This window comes from Lichtheimia ornata (genome assembly GCF_029851405.1).
Source record: "Lichtheimia ornata isolate CBS 291.66 chromosome Unknown scaffold00011, whole genome shotgun sequence".
NCBI lineage: Eukaryota > Fungi > Mucoromycota > Mucoromycetes > Mucorales > Lichtheimiaceae > Lichtheimia > Lichtheimia ornata.
The window spans coordinates 340,312-366,669 of record NW_026695331.1 but is presented as its reverse complement, the minus strand read 5'-3'; the positions used below and the strand labels follow the sequence as shown (position 1 = coordinate 366,669).

At 43.9% G+C, this 26,358-nt stretch overlaps 8 protein-coding genes across 8 annotated transcripts; 5 read left to right on the top strand and 3 right to left on the bottom strand.

Annotated features, from left to right (window-relative positions):
• Nucleotides 1-1,262: 1,262 nt before the first annotated feature.
• On the bottom strand, nt 1,263-1,964 carry O0I10_003461 (uncharacterized protein; the record flags this gene model as incomplete). The annotated part of the gene is made up of 1 exon (XM_058483532.1): nt 1,263-1,964. The coding sequence occupies one exon, from the start codon at nt 1,962-1,964 to the stop codon at nt 1,263-1,265; it is 702 nt and encodes a 233-aa protein (XP_058345731.1).
• A 1,319-nt stretch (nt 1,965-3,283) lies between these two features.
• Nucleotides 3,284-5,924, bottom strand: O0I10_003460 (uncharacterized protein; the record flags this gene model as incomplete). Its single annotated transcript, XM_058483531.1, has 5 exons — nt 3,284-3,298; nt 3,400-3,584; nt 3,646-5,127; nt 5,193-5,456; nt 5,516-5,924. 5 exons carry the CDS (start codon nt 5,922-5,924, stop codon nt 3,284-3,286), a joined length of 2,355 nt encoding a protein of 784 aa, XP_058345730.1.
• A 1,259-nt stretch (nt 5,925-7,183) lies between these two features.
• Nucleotides 7,184-8,623, top strand: O0I10_003459 (uncharacterized protein; the record flags this gene model as incomplete). The annotated part of the gene is made up of 5 exons (XM_058483530.1): nt 7,184-7,279; nt 7,338-7,469; nt 7,528-7,689; nt 7,752-8,350; nt 8,407-8,623. The coding sequence occupies 5 exons, from the start codon at nt 7,184-7,186 to the stop codon at nt 8,621-8,623; spliced, it is 1,206 nt and encodes a 401-aa protein (XP_058345729.1).
• A 917-nt stretch (nt 8,624-9,540) lies between these two features.
• On the top strand, nt 9,541-10,752 carry O0I10_003458 (uncharacterized protein; the record flags this gene model as incomplete). The annotated part of the gene is made up of 1 exon (XM_058483529.1): nt 9,541-10,752. The coding sequence occupies one exon, from the start codon at nt 9,541-9,543 to the stop codon at nt 10,750-10,752; it is 1,212 nt and encodes a 403-aa protein (XP_058345728.1).
• Nucleotides 10,753-13,018: 2,266 nt separating this feature from the next.
• O0I10_003457 (uncharacterized protein) lies at nt 13,019-14,877 on the top strand (the record flags this gene model as incomplete). The annotated part of the gene is made up of 2 exons (XM_058483528.1): nt 13,019-13,952; nt 14,024-14,877. The coding sequence occupies 2 exons, from the start codon at nt 13,019-13,021 to the stop codon at nt 14,875-14,877; spliced, it is 1,788 nt and encodes a 595-aa protein (XP_058345727.1).
• Nucleotides 14,878-15,678: 801 nt separating this feature from the next.
• O0I10_003456 (uncharacterized protein) lies at nt 15,679-17,691 on the top strand (the record flags this gene model as incomplete). Its single annotated transcript, XM_058483527.1, has 8 exons — nt 15,679-15,946; nt 16,005-16,093; nt 16,166-16,342; nt 16,422-16,511; nt 16,582-16,738; nt 16,797-17,051; nt 17,112-17,593; nt 17,665-17,691. The coding sequence occupies 8 exons, from the start codon at nt 15,679-15,681 to the stop codon at nt 17,689-17,691; spliced, it is 1,545 nt and encodes a 514-aa protein (XP_058345726.1).
• A 3,235-nt stretch (nt 17,692-20,926) lies between these two features.
• On the top strand, nt 20,927-21,905 carry O0I10_003455 (uncharacterized protein; the record flags this gene model as incomplete). The annotated part of the gene is made up of 4 exons (XM_058483526.1): nt 20,927-21,089; nt 21,133-21,358; nt 21,417-21,568; nt 21,679-21,905. 4 exons carry the CDS (start codon nt 20,927-20,929, stop codon nt 21,903-21,905), a joined length of 768 nt encoding a protein of 255 aa, XP_058345725.1.
• Nucleotides 21,906-22,697: 792 nt separating this feature from the next.
• On the bottom strand, nt 22,698-23,368 carry O0I10_003454 (uncharacterized protein; the record flags this gene model as incomplete). Its single annotated transcript, XM_058483525.1, has 3 exons — nt 22,698-22,839; nt 22,925-23,058; nt 23,261-23,368. 3 exons carry the CDS (start codon nt 23,366-23,368, stop codon nt 22,698-22,700), a joined length of 384 nt encoding a protein of 127 aa, XP_058345724.1.
• Between the last annotated feature and the right edge of the window lie 2,990 nt (nt 23,369-26,358).

Sequence of the window (26,358 nt, the reverse complement as noted above, 5' to 3'; positions counted from 1 at the left end):
TGGTTCTATTACCAACACGGGTATTCATTGTTTCTCCATCATGACATAAAGAAAGGTGGATTTGATGGGAGTGTGAGAGTGTGTGTGAGAAGCGCGCCACCAGCAGGCATGTTAGTAAACATCAAGAACACCCATTCACACAACATCCGAGTGGGTGGTACACAAGGAACACAAAATAGGGATTGATTAGTCAACAACATTACAAGGTGTGGGGTGGTGCAGAGATAAACGTGCTCAGTTTTACAAAACAGCACACTTGAGAGTTAATGATCTGTGTAACCACAGCAAGAGAGAAAAAAAGAAAGCGAGACGGGTGGAACTCGAGGAAGGCCGTTGCTTGGTGGAGGACGAGTGAGGAGCAATGATGGTGGCGTCATGCAAGTCCAATCAACAAGTATATATACAATCTATATCTTTTACCCCAAAACTTTATTAACAACCACCTTCTCAACTCTTTCTCTGTTGGGTGGTGGTGGTGGTGTGTGCACATGGAAGATGGATCCACGATTGTGTTCGCTCTAAAAATTAGAGTCTACTAACGTGGCTCGGCATGTATCATAAAAGGGTTGTGGTGAAAAAAGTCATATCGATATACACCCACTCACAATCCATCGATTGCTGTTTTCGATGCAGAAACGTCGAGCGGGGAGAAATCTCCGGGCTCACCGATAATGAAGATATATGTCTCGTTGTTTATCATCAGCGGGATTATGTACACTCCAACTCATCACTCTATCCCCTCGTTTCGGAACGATTCATCAACGCTGGCCCATTTCGCCCATGATCGGTCGGGGTGCCGAGGATTGGGTATTCCATACATACCAATTGCTGATGTGACACGATTGTTGATATATATTAGCATTCGCTTGTTGAGGACCATATAGTAACATACAAGTTGTAGGAATGAAGGGAAAATTGATTTACACGCTAAGAGAGAGGGAAAGAGAGAGGATGCGATGATGACGACGACCAAGGAGATGTAAAAGCGTAAAAAGAGATTATCGTCGACAAGATGTGGCTAATGAAAAAAGAGGTGCACACATATACATACGCACAAACACACACACACACACATAGATACATATACACGTGATGGAGATAAAAGAGGGGGTGCTTGAAGATGTGGTCATGGTAAAAGAAAAAGATGATTGATTGGATTTGGAATTGCCATAGTTGGATCTGCCACTTGCTAACGAAAGCACATGTCAACAAAGGGTTTCATTGTATCTACTTTTTTTTCATTATTACCTACCTTTTGATTCTTATGCGGCAGCCGATGAGGATTCCAACCTCATATCATGTTCTTGTTGTGTCTCATCATCAGGCGGCAAAGAAGGGCTACTACTACTACAGCTGTTGCCATCTTGTTGTTGTTGTCGTTGTTGATAAAGGGCTGCTTCCTTGATATACCGACCCGCGGTTGCTCGTGGAATGCTAGCCAACTTGGCTGCTACTCGTACAGAGCGTTTCTCCCCATAATAAATCTCCAAGAGTTTGGCGATTTTCGACTTGTCATGACGCTGATAGTTGCGTTTACAACTACTGTTATTGTTACCGCATAGTGATTGTTCTTCTTGTTGCTTTCCAAGTATCTCTGGTGGTGTGGATGGTGGTGGTGATGAGCACGTGGATGATGTACTTGAAGGTGAAAATGAAGCAGGACAAGAGGTGGTATCGTTGGATAGAGTGCTTTGACTGTCAGCCATCAACCGCATGGATTTACGTTTTGGCTGATACGGTGACGATGTAGAGTGGCGACGACGACGACGATAAGGTATGCGGCTTTGGTGTTTTGATTGTAACGTTGTTGGATTGTTCATACTACTACTACTGCTACTACTGCTGGTGGTGGTGTTGGTAGTGCTGTTACAACAACTAGGTTCTTCGTCATCGGCATCATAGTCGCCTTCGGATGGGTTAAGAATATAATCAATATGTAAAACGTGGCTCGAAAACAAGGACATGTGTGCTGATCTGAGTATGTTGCAATGTGGTTTGAAGATATGTGATAATGGTAAAAAGAAGTAAAGTGGTGAAGGAGAAAAGAAAAAGGGAAGAAAAGAAAATCAAAAAGTTCAATAGAAAGGGAATTCCGTGGTATATATATTTATCCCCCTACTTGTGTTGATGTGTGAGTGGACACGATGAACGGCTCCAAAAAGGGCCAAGTGAGTGAGCGAGTGAGAGACAAAGAGTGTAGTGGTTGAATGGTGTTTGGGATCGGTGATATTCGCCCGCGCACTATTGCACTGCCTGGTGGGCTGAGTTGGGACAAGGCTTGTTTGCCATCCGTGGGACATTAACGCATGGCTCATCTGACAAAGCAAAACGAGATTTGGTAGGAGCAGATCGCCACCAGGCCGCTGCTGATAATCGAATGGGACAATTTGTCTCTTTTTTTCTTCCGAATCGACGGGATCCCATCCCTGGGATACCTTTTTCATGCTCAGATAAGGTTGATGGCCCTGTTGATGGAAATACCCAAGCACTCGTCACTCATTCTCCCATCCACACTTTTCAATCCCCATCCCCATCCTTGGTTTCTCATTGGTATTTTCATTCATCCGGAGTAATAGAATTGCCTATATGTTTGTTTCACTGCCTCCTCTTCATGATTCATGCTGAGATCTGCTGAGATCATGATACCGATGACGGTAAGACCGCGGATGTTCGTTGATGATACTACTACTACAACTAGCTGCTGCTGCTGCTGCCACGGCTCATATGGGTACCAAAAGCTTCTCGCCGTGGAGGGGGACGAAGGAGTCTTTTAATGGTTGTTATCACACCCAAAGTGCCAATCATGTACACAATGGCGAAAACAGTCGTTGTCACCTTTGTGATCATTATGAGAAGAGGAAATGTCATGGGACAAATGGCATAAAAGACAGCAATGAACGAGACAATAATGGTGGGACAATGAAAGAAGCGCACACACACGCCCGCAGGTGCACATAATATAAGGATGATGATACACAACGTTTCTTTTTTTAGTAGGCTATACGAAAATCAGTTCATTTCAATCCACATTTCATCAATCACCATCCTATATAAAAGTTCCAGAACATTTTCTATTTGGATTGTTTGGATCACTTTGATTGATAACAAAGAAAAAGGTTACAATGTGTGTAAGTAGTTCATTGTGTGTAAAAAGGTCCATGGGGGGAGGGTAATAAAACTTGAGTGGAATAATAAGAAAGAAAGAAAAAACTTGTGTATACTCTCGTGTGCTCATCTGCGCATTGCACAGAAAGCCGCGGCTATGGAGGCGGGGTAATTTGGCTCAGTAGGGTATATTCTAAGTAACATAATACAACAATTGATCATCATATGAGACGCCGTTTCAAGCACGAATTGAGTTAGTCATTGATAAAATAAAAAGAATAGAAAACACCTTACATTCTTGTCACAATGCTGCTTGACTTGGTCAAAGACTTTGAGCATCTTCCTTCTAGCACCCAGTGCTGCCACACCTTTGACGCTCAGCGCTTCATCATCCAACCGGATCATCTCCTGCCATTTCATGGTCTCAAAAATTGGGTTGTACTTGTGTAGTCTCAAGCTCCTGAGCCACGCAGGAACATCTAATGGTCATTGTTTTAGCTTTTTGTTGCTGTAGTATTTCCGCGCGACAATGAAACTCACCTTCCAATAACTGCATATCCACAGCATCGGTGTACTTTTTCTCCTTGTTGTTGTTGTTGCTAGAGGATCCTCCACCGCTGCTACGACCAAACATTTTCTTTCTTCCACCTCCTTGTTGTTGATTGTTGTTGTTGTTGTTGTGCTGCTGTCGATGATTATAGCGACTTCCACTCATGTGCGACGATTCACTATGGTCACTAAGATAGTCCTCAGGTGGATAATCATTGGGATTCAAGAAACGGCCATAGCCAGCATTACCACCTTGTCGTTGTTTGGTACTATTGTTGCCACTTCGGGAAGGTACAGGTTGATGATCCCAATAAGGTGTTGCAAGTGTAGCTGAAGTGGAAGACGTGGGAATGGCAGATGATTGTTGTTGTTGTTGACGATAGTTTGACATGGGTGAAGTAGCTGTTGCTGTACTAGTAGTACCCGTAGTAGTCGTTGTACCAGCACCAGCAGCGGCAGCGGCAGCAGCGGCAGCAGCCATCAATGAAGCACTTGTACTTTTTTGTGGCATAGGCGAAGGATGATAAGTGGATAGGACAATATCGGCAAATTGGCGCTCATCTGATTCTGGTACAGTTCCAGGTATAATCATGCTATTTGGACGGCGATTACGTGGAGGAGGCGTATTGAGACGAGCATTATCATTGGGATCATTGAGAAACATGGTTCTTCCAAAGTTGTTGTTCCGCATGTATTGATGATGATCGATATCTGATGCCGAGTTGGGTCGTTCAATCGTCTTGGCATGTTCCAAAAAAGTGCTACGAGTGGGGGACAATGGATTGTTCCATGCCGCGGCTGTTGATGAAAGAGACTGCTGCTGCTGCTGCTGCTGAGGATCGCTGTTATGATGATGGCCAAATGACCAACTGGAAATGTCTGCTGATTTGGGTCGACCACCAGTCCTATGATCCATCATACCGCTGCCCACCATGCCACCACCACCACCACCATTTCCTCCTTGTGGCCTTGCACCTGCCACACCAAATGATGACCATCCTGCTGCTGCTCCACCACCATTAAAGATGGATGAAAGATCGCCTTCGATCACCGATCTTGGTCTTGCATTGGTGCCAAACAAGGGACTTGTAGGTGCAGTGGTAGGTTTCAATCTTGAAGAAGAGGCTGATGATGATGTCGATGTAGGCATTAAATCACCCACTGTCATACCAAAATGAGCGGATGCTGGCCTTGGTGATAAAAAGTCATTGCTGCCAAGATTGTTGCTGCTGAATAATGCATGTTGTTCATCCGCTTCACCCAAAGCATACGAATGTCGATAATGATCCACCATGTTTCCTTGTCCTCCATTGCCAGTGTTGCTACGATGGTTCATGGATGATGCTGCTGCGGCTGCTGCGGCTGCCGCAGAGGATGGTGTGCGATAGGGTCGTAACACAGACATAAACTTCTGACTAGCTTCCATTTCAGCTTTGGTCATAGCACCAGCCAACTGGGCTTGCATAACATCGGCTATCAAGATGGGCCGTTGTATTAGCATTCTATACCTATAACCAATACACGAATGATAATCTTACCTTTATCAGGATACGCTGGCGATAAGAGGGATTCCACTGGATCTTCTTGTCCCATTTGGCGTAAAATGGTCATAAAGAAACGGATTTGTACACGGTTGAGTTGTTGCAATAAGCCGTATACTGTTGCGGTTCGTTCAACATCATTGAGTGAGGAGAACCATTTGTTCACATGATCGAGGTCGTCCTTGAACCACGTATCCAGATTGGTCGATGCCATGCTGTTTAAATTACGCTCATACTCTTGTAGATTCCTCAACGCTTCACCTACATGATGGATTAGGATCGGTGCTATACAAAGACCTATCATTATAATTATAACTTACCTTCAGGAGAAATATGACTCTCTGATCGAATGACTTCGGATAAAGGTCGAGGAGGTATATTGTTGGCGCTATTGCGTTGAAAAGTAGAAGGAGACGATACGGGTCCTCTTGACGAAGAAGACGATGGTTGCTGTTGTGCCGTTACGCTGGTGTCTGGAACCATGTTTTTCTCGGATGAGGAAGGTACAGCAGTCGTTGGAGGTTTCAGGGACAATGACGACGACGACGATGACTGGGTGGGAAACTTGTTGATGGGCTGGGATGGTTGTTGTTCAGCAGTCGAAGTTGCATTGGTGGACGAGTTGGCATTGTTACTGTTACGAGACGATGATGAGCCACTTGACTTTAACATGGAAGTGAATGCATCGGCAAGAGGCGATCGTAGGAAACTCGAGTGAGTCGAAGTCATAGAAAAAGGTATATGGATGCAGTAGAGAATGGGTTCTTCGGAGTATGAGCGTTATATAATGTACACACACACGCAAGAAGAACAAGGAACAAGGTTTTACGTAGTAGTTTCAAGAGAATAAAGAAATGACACAGTAACTTGTAAGAGAGAGATAGAGAGAGAGAGAGCGTAAGAGAATGTGCGTGTGTATGTGTGTGAAAAAGCAGGGGGAAAAGAGAAAGAACAAGGGGAGAAATGTATCAACTTGCTGTCAAAGAGATAATAGAGAGAAAGAGAGAGCGATATTATTCTCACAGCAATCCCCGTGTGAGCGTTTAGAGTGTGTGAATAGATGCTTTATAAGTGTAGGTGCGTGCATCGTCGGTACAACTTGATCCGAGTCATTCGATACTTGAATGATCGAAGATGTGGCAATAATTCATGCTTCGTCTTAGGTCATGCTTTGTTCATGCAGGCACTGCAAAGTTTCCTGTCCGCTGCCAGGGCATGGGGCAAGGATGACGTTTTTTTTAGCATCTTGCTTTCCCCCCTTGACTTGCCTTTTATGTTTACACATAGACACATCATCATCATTATTATCCACAGCCCCCCTTCACCTCTTCAACCATGACCCATTGAGCACTGATGATACACTGCTGCAATTAAAGTTATCAACATTCATGTGCTACCATTTCTTCTTCTGGGTTTTGTCATCGGGTAAACGGTTGTGTTATGTCTTGTTGCCACGTTATCCTTGCCACTTTTTTCACTCGATATGGTAATCAACATTGGTATTACTGTACTTTTGCATGATGAGACACCGCTCTTTCTTGTCTCAAAACTATCTTTGGATCAAGCATGTGCGCATTCCATACATTTGACATTGGTTCATTTCCTTAGCTTTTGCTCCCTTTTTTATTGCTAAAACGAATACCATGTGTCCTAGAGGGAAGGAAATTAGGGAAGTGTATTTACAAAGCATAATCAAAAGCAATGCTTAATTGGCATTTGAAACACTCTGTGGTGGGGCTAAAAAGTAAGAAGAGAAGAAAGGATCGTAATACATGTTTCATCCTGGTAGTGGAATAACTCTGTGTCATCAGGCATTGAGCTTTGTCATACATGTGGCTAGATGGGATGATTGCTGTTATCCAGATAAAGAGGTCTATCCATCAGTTCACGTGACTACAGGGACTTTTATGCATGGTTGCGGGGCAAATGAAAATAGCGGTTGCTGGGATTCGCTTTGTCTCTTCCTCTTTCTTTCAACCCCCCTTTCCATGGACATTGACTTGTCCCAAGTTGAACATTGGATCTATGGTGCAGAAGGAAATGAAACAATAGTCTTGAGATACATTGGTGACAATCCACGTTTTGTATGTCGACCTTTATTATTGATAATGTGCCTGATACTGATAACAATATGGATGGTAGAATGGATACGTCTTGCGCCTGAAGAAGCAAAGTCCTTTACCAAAGGATCAAGGTCCATCGCCCCAATTTTCACTGGACTTTTCCAATCAAGTCATTACGCCATTGATAGGGCCCGAATACATGGTGCCATTGGTAGGTTGTTCGAGGCAAGCCAAGATGCGAAGATCGGTAGTATTCATTTCAACTGTAGTGCATTGTAGGCGTGTCAAAGGACTTCCTTCAAGCCATCTCGAGCAAGATTGAAATGCATAGACCTGAACGTCGAAGATCGCGCCAACTTGACTATACTCAACGATGGGGGTTCCTCGCGCCTGATCTTACCTATCAATATCCATGGGCAGTCGAGCTCAAGGTAGGATGCTCTTTACTATCTTTATTGTTGTGTATAGACAACTCACCTACTCCACACAACAGCCTAAATGGGGTTTCAAGCCTGCATCATGCAAGATTCATCCCAAGCATCGACACATCAAGAAACGCACTTGTCGCTTTTGCATGCATAGTTGTCTCAAGCATGGTCGCACCGATCTTGAGTATTGTCCAATGGATCTTTATTCACGCAATCCTATACGTGTTCAGCGAGCATTGAAAGCATTACGTCGCGAGAAACATCTTCACAAGAACTATCAGGCCCATGGAGAATATCAGCATGAGCTAGAAGACGACAGCGTTACACCTTGGGTGGATGAACTTTTACAATTGGTCTTGTGTCATGATCCCATACTGACACGGTTGCATCAATTACAACGACGACTGGATCATATGGACATTGAGCATATATGGAATGTCTACACATCCGTGTATGATGGTCAACCGTTGCCAGGTGTTTTTGATATCGATACATGGAAACGAGTGGTGGAGCGCTTCAAAGCACGATCATCATCATCATCATCACATGATACCGAGTATGAGGGCGACTACCAGCAGCATCTATATGAATTCGTATTGTCAATGATATTCAAGGACTGCTCAATATTTATATCCATTGCCGAGGTTCAGGACACCAATGCCAGGTAAATCGCATAGGTGCATGAGAAGGGGAATGAAGCATGCTGATAGCTTCAAATAGGAATACGCATCCACTACTACGACGTCCTCAATTCATTCGTTTGAGCAATGGGAATACGTATCAGTACAACATCAACCTTGTGGACGTGGATCTGAAGATGATGGCCAAAATTCCCTATTGGTACGAGTTGGATCAGCGTATCGTGTCCCACACCATCAGCATGGATTACGTCAAGCATTGCGAAGAAGTCGTATGGGAGAGTGAAGATGAACGATGATATGACCCAGAAACAAGGAATCGCATTGAACTCTCTTTTTCATGGACTATACTAGAAAAAGCGTCGTTTGTTCTTTATATGTGAATCCTCCAATACATTTCTGGTATCCGTCTGTTACATGATGCTCTCGATATCATTTGAGAAGATTCCGGAGATATGCCTAGTTTATAAAACTCCCCCGATTTTGGGATTGGAGGACATGACACAAAAAGGAAATAAGCTGAAAGCTGGAAAGCTGGCTCCCGTTGTGCCATGTGCAACATTACAAATGGGCAAAAGGTTGGCAAACAGGCTCATGTGCGTCCTTTTGGGAAGGCTGAACAGCGCGGGAATGAAGGAGAGGGAAATCCCAAGATACGACACGTATGCTCTTCTTGTCTTTTGGATGACGCTTATCGTATAATGATCCACAATGATGAAGTTTATGCCCGCAATGCTACCACTGCCTTGGTTGAGGGGGGGGGAATCTTAGTAAAGCCTTAATCAAACAGGGTTAATTTCTGTGGAGAAAGATTGTGGAGAAATGGCATGTGTCACAAACTTTGTTTTTACAAAGCAATGGAGCATCCACCTATATGAAGCACTCGCTCATGACGATTCAAGGAAATATCGAAATCCCACGCTCTTACGTATGAAGATGACTAGAGTAAAAAGTAGCAAGCGCTTTTCTTTGTCATCATCTATTGGCATCTGGGAATGTGTTTTTAAGATGATGAGAACAACACGGCCCAATGTGAACCTGACACAAATGGGAGCCAGCACAGAGCAAGATATTCACATGCACAGCCCATCAATCTCCCAGCAACAACAAACAGGTACGTAGGACATTTATGGAAGTGTTAGATAAACATCATGTTGCACTTTGATTGATTTCCTTTTCTTTTGTATTTCTTTTTCTCTTTTCACGTATCTTTGTCATGCATCGCCAAAGCACCAGTAGCAGTGAGCATAGCAGTGGCTCATCCCATTATCAAAAAGTAATACACTACGAGACCACCACCACGACATCAGGAAAAGATGGCGGAAATCTCAGTCGATCCAATTCATCAGGTCGCCTAGCAACCAGCATGATGTCAGCATTAACCACAGCCATCGGCATAGCTGTCAACACATCCACTCCACCAATCATTTCGACATCCACGCCACCACCTGAGATCATGCAAAACCCCTCGATTTTTGGTCCTGTTCATGGTCAAGTGCAGTCTGATGTGGTGTGGCACTATTTTACATTACGCGGTTGGCTCACAAAGCACGTCCCACCATCCTATTCCTTTACCAAGAGCAGCAAATTACGCTATCTTATTCTTGCCGATCGTATGTTATATGTCTTCAAGAATGATCGACCAACCTTGCAATATCGTGAGTTTTTCGAATTGACCAAGGATACCCAAGTCTTTGTGAGTGATCGATTCACAGGTGTACTCTACTGCCTTGTCATTTCAAAGCGTGATGGTTTGGACCAAAAAAAGTGGTACTTGGAATGTGCTGATGCTGAGACCATGAAAGAATGGCTTGACAAGCTGAAAAAGACCGTTGCATGGCTCAAGGAAAACGACAATATCAATAGCGTGATCACGTTGTCCAAGCTATCCAATATCCAATCCGAACATGATGCCCTTGTCAACAATCACAAGCACGAATCATCATGCTTACAAGTGGAGCCACTATCACCACGATGGCTACGTGAAGGTGGAAGAAGGCAAGAAGGTTCACTTACTACAAGCTCCTATTTCGATGACAGCTGCAGCAGTGAAGAATACCTAAGTGGTGCACCACCATCATCACCCACTAGCAGCAGCACAATGAAAACACAGCTGTCACCAATGACACCACCTATGCACGATTCTTCTATGCGGCTACCACAATACAATCAATACCCATATAGTAGCGCCATAGCAACATGCAATAGTGGCGATAGCAATGAATCACTTGTCGATGAACATCATCCGATTCGGACATTTTCAACATCACCACCATTTGCAGGATCCCGATCTCTATCGGCTTTACCGCCTCAACGACCGCCACCAAGGCGACCTGTACCACCACCACCTTCATCAACATCATCACCATCATCACCAATCCACCCCGTAGATTATGCATCATCACCACAACATTTTATGTATCCTTGAATCTTTATTTGTAAATGTATCTTTCAACAATCAAAAAATGAATCCATTGTCATCCGCATACGCTTATTTACCATGAGCTTGCTTACTGGATATGGGTAGAGATTTGTTACCTTGCTTACGTACGCATGTGCATGGGCTTCACACGGGCACAAGCCCCTGTTGCTGCTATATATCGATGCATCGGTCAACCTCCTAATTTTAATTATAGGAGGAGGATGTCGGTTTGATCGGATCCGGCTGGATGTTTTTACTGTCAGCCGCTGTTGCTGCTGCTGCTGGGTGTGGTGAATTTCATGCTATTCACCTCCACCTCCCCCCTTTTTCCTGTACCTGGATCCTCCTCCTCCTTCTTTCAAACACTATACATGTGCAGCTTCCATTCTACATGCATATGACATCGACGTGGGATGGAAAAGATGGCTGAGTCGGATACGTGTACATCATCCATTGCAGCACAAAAACACGGCCTATACAAACACGTGCCATTTGTTCAACGTATGGGTGCGCACATACCCATGTTTATGATTCAATCATATATCCGCGCACTAATGCAATATAAACAACATACTGCATGTGGGTCAACAATCCGACTGATTTCTTTCTCCTCCCTCAATGCAGATCAATGAGCATTGAATAAAAAGAAAAAAAAGTTGCTGCATCTTTTTAAGGCATCATTTACATGTCGTGTGACCCAATGCATATAATACATGTGGATTGCCCGCCACTTTTTACACCGCACAATCTTAAACTGAACGTATGGAAGGAGGAAAAGTGGTAGTATGTAAAAGCATCATCTATGCATAAGCTTTGTAGGCTGTTGTAATGTGTGCCCATGTACCACATTTAAACGAGATCATGTGTATGGCACGAGATTCAGGTCCAATTGAACACGAACAGGCTAAGGACAACTTTTTTTATGTTCTATGGGTGGTGGCATCAAGTGTAGTGGGTTTGATTCATGAGCCATAACAAGGGAGCGATGACGTTTGTTGATGAGGATAAATGTAAGTTGATCAAGGAGATAAACAAGAGAAAAGAAGTAATCGGAAAGAGGAGAAGGGTGGTAGTCATAATGTTGGGCTCTCGGAACAGTAGTAAAAGCTCAGGGAGTTTGAAAGGCACAACGTGTCATGTTTCCCAAGTGGGTAGCATATCTTTACAACCGACCCAGTGAGGCTGATCGTTTTGTGTATGTGTGGGGATCATTTACGCTTGATCTTGCTCCTTTTGCTCTTTCTCCTTGACCAAAAAGTTGGGATGTGGTATTGCTGGCATTGTACACACTCTCATCCCCGCGCTGTGTACAGGTGTGAGAACTGCATTAAGCTCTTTTGGCATCCCATTCACGCTCAGACTTTTGCTGATGCTACACAAACACAGCGAGCTTGATGTTTGTTTGTCGACGCGAGATGATGACAAGATATAAATGCTGCAAAATAAGGGGACAACGAGCTTGTGGGTTGATACATGGTAAATAAAAAAGGGGAGAGAGTAGCGACTCACACGATTTAGACAAGCCATCATTGCCGCATGGGTGGCAATCTGCTTTGGTACCTGCAATAGCACATACACGCTTGAACATAGCCAGTAGCCTTCTATCTCGTTGTGCACCCCTTGGTTGATTTCCAATGACGGAACACCTTTTTTCGGCGTTTAGCTTTCTCCCAGCCAAACTGAAAGTCAAGGAGGCGGGGAACACCTGTTGAACTAAACCCAATACGGATTTCTTTCTTTATGGAGGATCTGGGTAAGACTATGAAAGGATGGTGTTCTTCCACCAGCGGACGTGATGTGCAAGTTATCGTGCGTGTCGTTGACGAGGAGAAGGAGAGAATCGACAAAGGACTGCGAATTTGGCCGCACATTCATCCTCCCACCAAAACGCACACACCCATCTTGTGCACAAGTCCTTCTTTTGCCCTCCTCTCTTTCTTTTTCTTTCTTTCATTCCTTCTTTCCTTTACTTCAGGTTGTACCGCCTCGAGCTCGTGCAATACAAAAAGAATAAAACTCCATCATCAACCATCATCTACTTCCTTTCTTCTCCCCCACTGCTCTCCTTCACTCTTAAAAAACCACCATCCTCTCACTTTGAACAATCCTTATCAACCCCGATCCCATCGTTTCTTCATCTCGCAACCTTTACAACTTCCTCCTCCTCTTCACACTTTAACCGCCCCATCCTATAAAGTCACTCACTCTCCATCTCTTCCTTTCTCTTTCCTCTTTTTGTAATCATTATCCTTTCCAATCGGCATAATAGACCATGTCATCACCATCCGCATCGACCAACAACAACAATAACCATCCAGCACCACCGCCTCAAGTCAGCTCGGAACAACAACCTAATAGCACTAAAAATGAAAATACCGGCAATGCAGCAGTAGCATCTTCCAACACCGACAATTCATCCGGCACTGCCACACCTACGCCTACTCGTAAACGTACACGAGCTACAGCTGAGCAGCTAGCTGTGTTGGAGGATACATTTGCAGTCAACGTGAGCCCAAATGGCAAGCTTCGTAAACAGCTCTCTGAGCGCTTACAAATGAGTGAGAGATCCATCCAGATTTGGTTTCAAAATCGCCGTGCCAAGGTCAAGCATATGCAAAAGCGTGCTCAAATGCAAATGCAACAAGCCTCTTTACGTGCTCAAATGTATCAGTATCAGCAATACAATGCCGCTGTTGCTGCTGCTGCTGCTAATGGAGGAGGAGCAGGAGCTATGATGCCACCACCACCACCTCCTCCTGGTTATCATCAACATCATCAACAGCATCATCATCCGTACTACTATAGCCCTCGTGTACCCTTGCCTCCACGTGCTCAAAGTGCCGAAGCTTCATACATTGATCATCACCATCATCATCGCTACCATCCACAACAACAAGAAAGTGTTAATCCACTTCCACATTCGATGCATCAACAACAGCCAACATCGGCTCCTATGATGCCAACGGATAATCAACAAGCTTGGCAAATGGGTGATGCGCACTATAATGCTATGGCAAACGGTACATCAGCTACGACAACAACCAGCAACAATATCCCAACCTTGATTCCTGTGCCCAATGCTGGTCCTACTGCTATGTTAGCTACAGGGGATTTACCTTCATCTTCTGGTAATGATGGTGTACATGGTTCATCGTTATCATCATCTCCAGCTGTTTCGGATGGTTCATTCTGGGGCGCATCACCTGGTATGTTACAAATTAAAAATCCCTTGTTTCAAAAGCGTACCTTTATTCATGCTGTCTTACATATAATATAGATCATCAACATGCTGTTGACCCCGCCTTGGCTGTTCGGGCATTGAGTGACCCTCCTATTGTTACCACCATTGATCCCGCTAGCATCATGATGACACCCCCCGATACGATGGATCATGCTGGCCATGTCACCACCCATTTGAATGCAACCACGTTGACCATTGGTACATGGCAACGACTTAAGCTCCGTGCCAACGATTTAACGTGTGTTTATGATGGGGAAAGTAAAATCTTTTCCTGGCAGATTGCCGACAATGGTTGTCGCTTCAAGATTGATATGGCTCTGGATGCCGTGTCGAGTATCGAGTTTGTGGATAATCCTAGTGATGTCCTAGCCGATGTTCATTTTGATATTAGCGAGCCACCCTTATTCTACATGGAGCAAAAAAAGAGCAACGAGCAACAAGAGGATGAGGAAAAGAAGCAACAACAAGACAACGACGACGACGACAAGAACAATGAAAAAGACTGGGTCCAATGCAGTGATTTTACAGAAGGCAAACAAGCATCACGCTTCTTTCGACATTCGCTTAAAGGTGTTGCCCATCATCTTAAGCAAGAGCTTGTAAGTCTTACTGAAAATCATCCTGAGACGCAACGCTTGGTACGTTATGCGAGTGTGAATCAGCAACAACAGCAAGAGGAACATGACTTTTGGCTTGCAGCGGCTATTGCTGCAGCTGCTACAGGTGGACCCAGTAGTAGTGCATCATCACCCCCAAATGCAAGTCATCATTATGGCCCAGCATCCACCCTCTACTGGACCCCTCCTGATACAGCTATTACCTCCACCACCGCATCAGCTATGCCCACCATGATGCCAATGACCGTGGAGCCTTCATCATTACTCGGTTAGACTTATCCCTTATCTCTATCTCTCTCTCTTTCATATCATTATCTCATTTATCCATAACCTTCAACACCGACACTACTCACACACGCTCATAGCTCATCCTTTTTTCCCAACCCCACTCCCATTGTTGTATCTTGTTGCATCTCTCTTCCTTATCCCATTCTTTCTTTTATTGTAGCATATCATCTCGCTTATCCCCACATCTCGTCATTGATTAAAACCATATGTATATCTCGGTTCATTTGTAATGCACTTTGCTTTCAATTGGTTGGAAAACCTCTTATCATCACTGCACCATAACAATGAACTATCATTTGGATTGGTGCGTTGAGTTTCTTTTTAGGTTTTTTTGGAGCCGCTTGTTGCACATGCACCTACCTAGTCGGTTACCACAACAACACAGTACTTTGACACAAAACTTGGATTTTGACGGCAGCTGCCAGCAAGTAAAGGTTACATCATTTTTATGCATCCAAAGTTTTCCAAACAATACCATCATGTGCATCACGCACAGATGCTTTAGGGACAGCGTATGTGCACCCCTATCTGGAAATGAAAGCGTGAGAGATCTTGTATCACGCCCACGGCAGATCGTGCTTGTGGGAACATGATAACAAATTGAGACAAGCCGACAGAATCATTGTTACACAACCCAGTGATAATGCACAGGGACGACGTACATAGCTCTGACAATACATAATCATCCATACGACAACCGCTTCTTTAAAAGACTTGGATTGATCCACATTCTCACACACACGTACACTCTCTCTTTTCTTTTATTCTCCTTCCCTTAAATTTTTTATGGGCCTTGAAGACTACATTACGAGAGCCCGAAAAAACGGCTCATCTTCATCTTCCTCGGAAGTTAACACCAATTCAGATAAGGCCACCAGCCACGTTGTATCCGTAAAGCATATAGATGATGGCAATGCAGGCGTTGCCATGCATCACGAATGGACACCGCCCGATCAAAAAGAGCTACGACGGTTGCTATGGAAACTTGATTTGAGGATCGTGCCTTATGTATCGCTCCTTTACTTGGTATCGTTCTTGGATCGTGTCAATATTGGTAAAGATTAGAGGATCCATGGGATTTACTCCTGCTAGATACTGATCCATGTACATAGGAAACGCAAAGATTGCTGGCTTGATGGAAGACACCAACATGACTGAATACGAATACGGCTGGTCATTGTCGATTTTCTTTGTTGCCTATGTAATGTATACCTATCTATACAGAGTACAACACATCTACCTTGTTACTTATATATCGCATGGATGCATGTAGATCGTATTCGAAATCCCATCCAATTTGGCATTGAAGCGACTTGGTGCACGTATATGGATTCCCATCATCATGGGAGTGTGGGGTGTCATTATGATGGCCATGGCGGCTGCCAAAAGTGGAAGAGAGCTAATGGTTGCACGATTTTTTCTCGGAGCGGCCGAGTCAGGCCTTTATCCCGTAGGTGAATGGATCATGTGGTGTTGGTTGGTTGGCTTTTTTCTCACACTATAGAGTTATTCTTGTTTGTGGAATGAAGGGAATTTGGTGGTATCTATCAACCTGGTACACTCGACGTGAATTGACTACAAGGATTGCCTTTTATTTTGGAAGTTCAACATTGGCAGGAGTAAGGAAATGATAAACATGATGTATCAAGGAAAAGCTGTTTACATTGATGATCCTTCTTTTTCATTTAGGCTTTTGGCGGAGTTTTGGCCTATGGCATTATGCATATGAAAGGACTGCAAGGATTGAATGGATGGCAATGGATTTTTATCATTGAAGGCATACCTCCATTGATCCTAGCAATTACGAGCTACTTTGTCTTGGCTGATGGACCTGCCACTGCTAGCTGTAAGTGACATCGTGAATAGGGTTTGGATGACGCCATATCCACTAACCTATGCAAAAGTTCTTTCATCCCGCGAACGTGAAATTGCCGTAAAACGACTTGAAGTGGATGCAGGCCCTGCCACCGATACCAAATTTTCGTGGAAGGAATGTTGGGATGGCATTGTAGATTGGAAGATCAATTATTTTGCCCTGATGAATCTTGGTGGTTTGATACCCATGTTCTCCATCTCGATGTTTATGCCCCAAATTGTCAAGGACATGGGATTTTCCAGTATCAATGCACAAGCCATGACCGTACCACCTTATGCTGTTGGTAAGTCACGGGATACTTTAAAGTGGAATGGATGCATATATAACTCACCACCCATTGCAGCTTTTGTGATATGCATCATTGTTGCATTAAACGCCGATCGGATGTTTGAACGTGGATGGCACTCTGCATTTGCTTCATTCATTGGTGTCATTGGCTATCTATTGCTCATTGTGCTAAAGGACAAGGGTATTGCTGGCCTTTATGTTGGTACTATTCTTGCCACCATTGGATCATTTGCACAGCTGGCGCCACGAGCTGCATGGGGTTCAGGATGTATAGGTGGTCATACAAAACGTGCTGTAGGTGTTGCTATGATTTCCAACATTGGTAATATCAGTGGTGCCTTGGCATCCACCATATATCAAGATGACGATGCTCCTCATTACGTGCGTGGACATGCAGTGTGTTTGGGTACCTGTGCTGCTGTCTCTATCATGTGTATCGCCCTAAAGTATATCCTTAAATACATCAACAAGCGACGTGATCGACTATCACCTGAAGAATACCAAAAGGCATGCCAGGGCGAACATCTTGGCGATGCAGTAAGTGATCATGCTCCTTGGGAGGATTATGTATGTATACATTGAAAACTAATTTTTGCATGCATTGATAGCATCCCGATTTTCGTTACGTTCATTGACAACATCCCTTTTATTATTCATGTACTCGTAGAAAGATCTGCTGCTATAATGTCGCATATGTATATACCTTGTACACCACTACTACTATTATTCTTACTAAACAAAAATGATGCTATCCTTTAACCGTGTCATCCTTAACATCCAACGGTACTCTTTGTAAGGCTGATGAATGGGCCATCACCGACGTGCAACGTTTCAATAGAGAGAGAGAGAGCGTACGTATCAGATCCAGAAAAAGGAGACGAAAACCAACCATCGTGTGGTGACTGATACCAGCGACCATGATCCTCATCCATACTGCCAAAAGTAACGCGTCTTCGTAGATCCCCAATCCGTCAAGCACATGGATACAACACCAAAGTAGAACACATAGGAGGAAACAGGTGTTTTTTCCACGCGACATATCGAGATCCTTCCCATCCAACATATCAAAGTAACGTCCATATTCATGTATCCAAGTTGCTATGCGAAAAGAAAGCTGCTTGTATACAATATCCATATGCTGTTCACGTGAAAAGGCTGTATGACAAGTTGCTGCAAGTAGATACCGCTGTTTTGAGTCCATGGAGTAAAGACGTTGCTAATGGTAACTGCTGGGACGTTGGTTGTGGCAGAGGATTGTACAAGAGATGGTGAAGTGTTGAGAGACGTGGGTGTTGTGGTGGGGGTGCACACGCCATGGACTTGCCCATTCAGTCAAAGCCAATCGTACCAAGACAACTGTAGCATTGACATGATGGATTGAAGTAGGACAATCGTTCGCAGGTGGTAATTGTACTTGAATGGGTCAACAGTTGAGAATGAGGACGAAGAGGGAAGAAGCCGGGAGTGAAAGGAGTGGAAATCAAGAGTAGGTTGCGCTGATGCTTGGATGATGTTTCTTTGTTTGAGCCTAACTCAGTCAAATCCTCTCGGATCAAGAAAGTTGAATGATAGTGGAGATGGGCTGGAGAAGGAGAATCGTTCACATCCATTAGTTTCGGCAACAATGGTGGATGGGAGGAATGGGCTGGCAGTTTACAAATAATCAATCAGTTTGATTGCTCTGATTTTGGATGATGTTTTGTGTTTGAGCGTTTTTCAGTCAAATCACCTTGGATCAAGAAAGTTGAAGGATGGAGATGATGTGCTGGAGCAGGCGAAGCATTCGTATGCAGCAGATTGAGTAAAAAAGGTGAATGGGAGGAATGGGCTATCAAGTGGCAGTTTACAAATAACTTACCAATTTGATTCTTCTGATATTGGATGATGTTTCTGTGTTTGAGCGTTGTTCAGTCAAATCCCCTCGGATCAAGAAAGTTAAATGATGGGCATGCTGGGCTGGAGAAAGACAATCGTTCGTATGCATTGGATTGGACAACAAAGGTGCAATGGGAGGACTAGGTTATTAGCTGGCATTTTGAACTTTTCCTAAATAGTGTACAAGTATCATGCATCGCCTGTGCTGAATGACTCAAGTTACACAAACACGCCCTCTGCATCTTTTGCTCTATTATAGTCATACTACTTTACATTAAAAAAAACCACTTCTCATATAGAATTACCCTTACAGCATATGTAAAACATAAAGGTGCCTGTATCTCCAAACTTTAAAATCAAACCGGCATCACCGGCCAAAATGGGGTCAAAGTTTGTGTCAGCAGAGCTCATCAAGTAAATCCCAGATTTTCGCGTTGTCGCTACCAAATTGATCTGGGGCAAAATTTTCGACGACGACCAAAAAAATATTTTTTGGGCTGTTTGTTATTGAACGTGAAAACTTTCACACAAGGTGCAGCCGATCGCGCCGAGCGCCCACGTTTATCTCAAAAACCCCACGTTTCATTGTAAAGTTCGAGATATAAGTACCTTTATGTTTGTAAGCGTGATGCTATATGAGAAGTGGTCTTTGTTCATTGTCAAGTAGGTGGACTCCTGGAGAGCCAAAGATGCAGAATGACCCTCTTGGGTAACTCAGCTAAAAGTCAGGACTTCAGGGACAATGCATGATAGGTACGTAACCTCAGTACTTTTGCGTCATACATTGGCAGCTAATAGCCACTTTTGTGCATTCCCAACTTCTTTGTGCATTCTATTGTAGGTGGACGATGCCTGCTCCAGACATCCATTTCCATGGCTGCCAGGTTGACCCGAGCTGATTTGGTTGAGTTACGCTCACACAAGATTACATCGGTTGAGCTACATCGAGCGTGCTTTATGTCCAGAGTGATGTAATCTCTCTTCTTGACCGCTGCTCAGTCAAATCAGCTCGGATCAACCTACTTTAATCATGAAACGGAATGTCTAGAGCAGGAGCATCGTTCCCATGCAGTGGATCTCGCAACAATTATATCGGATAAAAGTGGCCGTTAGCTAGCAATACATGTCTGTTCCTAGACGATCCATAAACTATTTATACATTGACCCTTTCATTCATGCAAACGTAGCTGTGTTACACAACACCATCCTCTGCATCTTTTGCTCTGCCAGGGTCCACCTACTTGACAAAATGAACAAAGACAACTCTTCATATAGCATCACACTTACAACATAAAGGTGTTTGTATCTCCAAACTTTACAATGAAACGTGGGGGTTTTTATTAGAGCAATGGGCTCGGCTTTCAATAACAGCACCTTGTGTGAAAGTTTCACGTTCAATGTCGCAAACAGCCCAAAATATTTTTTTGGTCGTCGTCGAAAGAGGTTGAGCCCCGGATCCAGTTTGGCTGGTAGCGACAACGCGAAATCTGGGATTGCCCACGATGAACTTCATACTTTGACACAAGATTCCTTTGACCCCGACGAGCACGTTGATCTATTAAAGAGCCCACGTTTGATTTTAAAGTTTGGAGATACAGGCACCTTTATGTTTTACATATGCTGTAAGGGTAATGCTATATGAGAAGTGGTTTTTTTTAATGTAAAGTAGTATGACTATAAGAGCATCTCCAATGGTGGAGCTAAGTGCCAAATTGACCGATTTTACACGGTCTGATCCCCAATGGTGGAGTCAAGAGCAGAGTCAATTTACACGGCGAGTCAAAAATTTCTGCTAAACCGTGTAAAATAGACGGCGCCGACTAAACCGTGTAAATACCGCGTCACATCTTTTATGCTATCTCCTTTAACCATATCAACACTTTCTAAGCATTACGTTATCTTCTTTTAACCATAACACAAATGGGTTATAATTCAATATATATATATGCATTGTGTCTGTGAAGTGAACCTTGACTCTTAAACTTCTCTTTTATTATGTCTGGCAGCAACCCTGAATCTACTACTTACCCTTTCTCATCTCACCCTGAACCTACCCTTTCTCGATCATCGTTTTTGATGTCAATGGATAGCCCTTCCTCACCTGCTGAAAATGATCCATCATCTTCTGCCTCATCAAGATCAAGATTTAGAGGAAGAGGTCAGGACCTGGTCACTTAACGAGGAAGTCTCTCTATGTCAAGCCTGGGTCCATATTTCCGAAAATCCTGCCATTGGTACCGGCCAAAAACAGAACTGGCTTTGGAAGTCTGTTCATGACCATTGGCGCTTGATTGTTGATAATCGTAGTCCTGTACGTTCGGTTGAATCATTGGAAGCACGGTGGAAAGTTATCCAGTACGAAGTCTCAAAGCGATCGGCTTCGTTGAGGCGGCTAAAGGTCGCAGTGGATGCAATGGGGCTGATGAGGTATTACAAACAATGCTGATGCCAATGATGGTACTTATCTTATTATTCACAATTATAGATCAATGCTGCCCGTCAACTATTCCGTGAGAGCACAGCAGCAGCTGGAAAACCAGGAAAGGAGTTTCAGTTCATGCATTGCTATGAGTATCTCAAAGAATGCCAGAAGTTCAGCACTCGATATATACAAAAAACGCAGCCAGCAGTTGTCGAGTCGGTCGCAGATGAAGTGAGGCCAACGGGAAACAAGAAGGCAAAGGCCAAGCAAGCTGAAGAGCATGCCAACAAAAAGAAAAGCTGACGAGCTGCTCGAAGTGCAACAGGAACTTTCAAAAATTGCACGCCAAAAAGCTTGAAGTCGCCCAAGAAGCATGCGAGCTTGAGATTATGTCAAAAGATACCGACCATGAATCCTATCGCCAAGCAGTATTTTATGATGCGCCAACAGCAAGTCTTGGACGCATATATGAAGAAGCAAGTACAGTCTCCGTCCGTATCGAATGGTGATGGTGGCAATGGTGATGGTGATGCTGGGTTCGATACACAATAGTCGAAGAGCTTGATAGTAGCCATAAGGTGTGATAAAGTGATTTAAAACAATGTAACTCAATCGTTTAAACGTTGTTATTGCCATAGCATTGCCAGCATGCTCGATTAAATCATGTCTCAGCTGTAAATGGGCACTTCGATCCTTGATTTCTTCCCACCGTCTACTATACTTCCAAGGGTAACCGGATTTCTATCGATCGAAAGCAGTGGTACATGATCTTCTTCCAGATCTTCAACAGGTTCAGCACGTTCGTCTTCAATAATCATGTTATGGAGGATGATGCATCCCCTCGCATAACATTGATCACGTCTCGATGCTTTGAAAGCCGTAAAGGATTGCGAACGATGAGAAATTACTTTTGGAGCACTCCAGCACGCTCCACATCCTTGCGAGCACCTTCTTGCATCTTGTTGTAGTGCTAAGTACATAAGTTTCCAATCATTGATCAGGCTGATGGTATAGATAAACGTATGCCATGTAGACTTACCTCTTGCTTTCTACCAGCTGGACGATAAAACTTTTCATCATGGTGGCCCAATCAGGGTAAATTCCATCAGCAAGATAGTAGCCCATATGGTATTCGCGGCCATTGATGGTATACGTTGCCGAAGGTGCGTTGCCTAATGCAATGTTGTTAAAGATCGGGTATTAGAAGCATTAAATGATTACGGTTTTCACCTGAAGCAATGTTGTTGAAGAGATTTGATCTATGAAGGATGTTGAGATCGTTCAAAGATCCTGGGTGGCCAATACTGGCATGCCAGATCCACAAGTCATAAGAAGCAACAGCTTCTAGAACTGTGCTTGCATGCTTTGAGCGACCTGTGTAAGCACCATGCCAAGCAACAGGGCAATTGTCCCATTGCCAATGCATACAGTCAATGGAGCCAAGCATTCCAGGAAATCCCCTGTTGCATTTTCTGGAGTAGAGCAACTGCTGGACGTCATGTTGGTTGGGTTGTCGCAAGTATTTGTCACCGAAGATGGTATTTAAGTTTTCACAAAACTTGATCAATGACCTTAAAGCGGTGCTCTCCGCCACTGGAAGATACTCATCAGCAGTATCTGCACCAATACCGTATGCCAATTGACGCATGACAGCAGTAGCCCTCACCAAAGGGGACAAACCAGGCTTCATAGCAGCATCATAGCGCTGAGTGAAAAGTGTATCGACCTTTTTTCATCTCTTCGGACTATGTATAAGAATAACCGCTTGGACATTCTGAAGCGTCTACGAAAGTGCTGTTCGGTGTAAACAGGCTCGGGAGCAAAGTAATCTCGCACTAAGCACTCATGTGCAAAAACTGATGGTTCCGGTAGATATACCTTCTACCAGGATGTGATCCACCACGTACTGGAATCGTTTCAGAGTCGAGCAATTCATTGATATGGCGAATATGTTCAAGGCGTTCGAGTTCCTCATCATCTTCATAGAGCAATTCAAGTATACGACGAGTAAACATAATAAGAAAGAGAAAGAGTGAAAAGAGTTGGCGTGTTGTACAAGGTTTGATTTATTTGATCAACTCAGATATAGAGCCTAACCATTGTGAAATTTGGCATTTTTATGGCCATCCTATGATAGCACCGAGGTTGTTACACCAAACTTAGCTCCCAGTCCATTGGAGATGCTCTAATAGAGCAAAAGATGCAGAGGGCGTGTTTGTGTAACTTGAGTCATTCAGCACAGGCGATGCATGATACTTGTACACTATTTAGGAAAAGTTCAAAATGCCAGCTAATAACCTAGTCCTCCCATTGCACCTTTGTTGTCCAATCCAATGCATACGAACGATTGTCTTTCTCCAGCCCAGCATGCCCATCATTTAACTTTCATGATTCGAGCTAACCTTGGTAGTAAGGTAATGGCTGTTGTTGGATCATCATTATCATGTAAAGTGTAAAATGGCACACACCCTTTTGCTATACGTGAGGATCATTTATTTTATTTACGTGTACCTATTGTCTATCGTGAGGGTGATGATGACGATGGGTGGATGGTGTGTATAGGGTAATTGATGAGTGGCCTCAGTGTAATAGCAGTAGGGGATTTAAACTTGGGGGACAGCAGCTCCACGACTTGAGACAACGCTTCTCTTTTTCTCCCACCTTTCCTTATTCCATTCACGACATCTCGATCAAGGTAATGTATTATAGAAGAGTGCTCTTGTTGGCTGTGAGGTGTTAATGTAGTTCTGAACATGCATTATCAGGGAGTGAGTGTGTCCAAGTGCTGAGGAATGAGCGTGGTCGGTGGTTGGTGGTTGCCATGGCGATATTATTGCTTCCTTTTGCTCGTTGCTATTCCCGCTCTACGCTTGGTGTCAACAGGTACATTCAGAGTCCAATGTTGCAGCCGAATTGGTTCCATTGACGCGTCAGCTTGTATAGAGAGCAAGTTTAGTTTCAAGACGTTGGCTGGTTTGGCGTTTTGTTTCGGCTCAACTATACTACACCATGGTTTTCGGTTTCCAGTAACCAACAACAACGGGTCTTTGTGTATATGGAAAAGACAAGTACAATGAAACAAACAATGAAAAGGGTGTTCATTGTGTGTGTGTGCTAACAATGAATTGAATAGGTTTCTTTGGTCAGGTAATGCGACTTGGCGCATCATCATCATCTCTTTGGGCTCAAGTCCCAGCCTGTATCAAGTGGCCGCTGCGTCGCTCTGCATTAGCCAAGTGTGCTGGAAAAGCTTTTTGGAACGCGCCCAGGGCTCTATAGGCCTGCGTTTGAGTTGATGGGTCGATGACGATGGATCTTTGGAAGAGCATGGTCACCGTGTTGAGGTAAAAGGGGATTTGCAATGGCTCGGCCGTGAATGTGTTGAACCAACACGCTCTTCTCGTGATAGGCTCGTTCTTTCTCTTTGAGGATTTCTTTTCATGAGGTGGGAAAATGATTGGAAGGATTGGGGATCATTCTTTCTTTGGGAGAGGATGAATGAGGACACCTATGAGCCTGGACTCTACGTAAGTGAGTCCTTCCTTGTCATGGATCGAACTGACCTTGCGTGATTCGTGCAGTGCTTTCTCAAGAACAAGGGATCGCCCGACGTTGCTCGTATGGTGGTGATTTGGTTTGTGAGATCCTTCTGATTTGCTTTCTTCCTTAGAGAGGATCGCGTAAGGTATATGAAATCGTCATCGTTCTGGTACCAGATGGTCTAATTTGCCTGCATTCTTATTTGTAGAGACGACGATTACGATGATTACCACATTCACAACAATGACAATTACGATGATCACCCCATCTACAACAATGACAATGATGACGGCAACGAGATTCAATAGGAAGCCTGCAAGATCCCATTCTTTTCAACTTGTGTGTTTTTGGATGTTGGTGTGACGGATGAGATTGACGACTGGTGACGAGTACGAGTACGAATGGTGACGGAGGACGACTACGACGATGGTGGTGGCAATGTACAGTAGCAAGATAACTAGATGAAACAAAGCATTGTTTATCTATTACACGCTTGTTGGAGGTTGCTAGCTTGTGGATTACATACTATTGCTTCGAAGATGGAATAATAAAGGTGGCTCGGTTATCAGTCATGCAAGAAGTACATGGCTTTTGTGATACAATAAGGAGGAGTGGGAAGTAGGATGAGCTTGAGAAGAGAAAAAGTGAAGAGATCCCTCCATTGAGTTTCAGGATGCGTGACCCATCAACATGTATACGTATCTTTTTACATATACAAATTGGTTTATGCAGCTCGACCTTCTCCTCCATGCAAATGCGATATGGAACCCTTATTGTCATAGACATACCTTTACACACCTTCATTATTGTGTAGAAGAGTTACAAGAAGGCTGTTTACACGCCATGGACTTGCCTCATCGCGAAAGTATGAAAGAAGAAGGAGGTGGAAAAGTCGTGCGCAGCATGAAAGGACCAAATAGCCATCAATCAAATCAACAAGCGGTTTAGGTAGACAACTTTTCATACAACCCTCAGCCTATTTCTTTTGCTGCCATTCGCTGGTAATTGTATTGAGACAACAGCTCACACACATAGGTGTAGAGTTTGCTGAGGGGCAGTGGAAGCTGAGTTACCCTTCGCGACTTGGCTGAAACAAATGACACTTTGAGTGAGACGAGTCACGTGACAAACGAAAGAAACGGTTGCTCGAAAGGATTCACGTGACGAGTAGTGGATGGTGGTTTGAAAGTGAAAGAAAATAATATAAAAGTGAGAAGGAGCATGTGTACGTGATGAAAGCGTATGAGGGTGCGTGGGTTGAAAAGTATGACTTCATATTATGGATATGGGCAAGTTATCGTCAAAAAGGATACTGCTGCGATTTATCAAGAGTACCCTTTCCTTCCCTCTTTTTTTTACTTTTCTTTACTGTTAGAAAGTCCCTCTCGCTCTTTCTCTTTACCCCCACTACCCGAATACCACCCTCACATTACTGCGCAACGGAAAAGCCTGTCAGCGAGCAGAT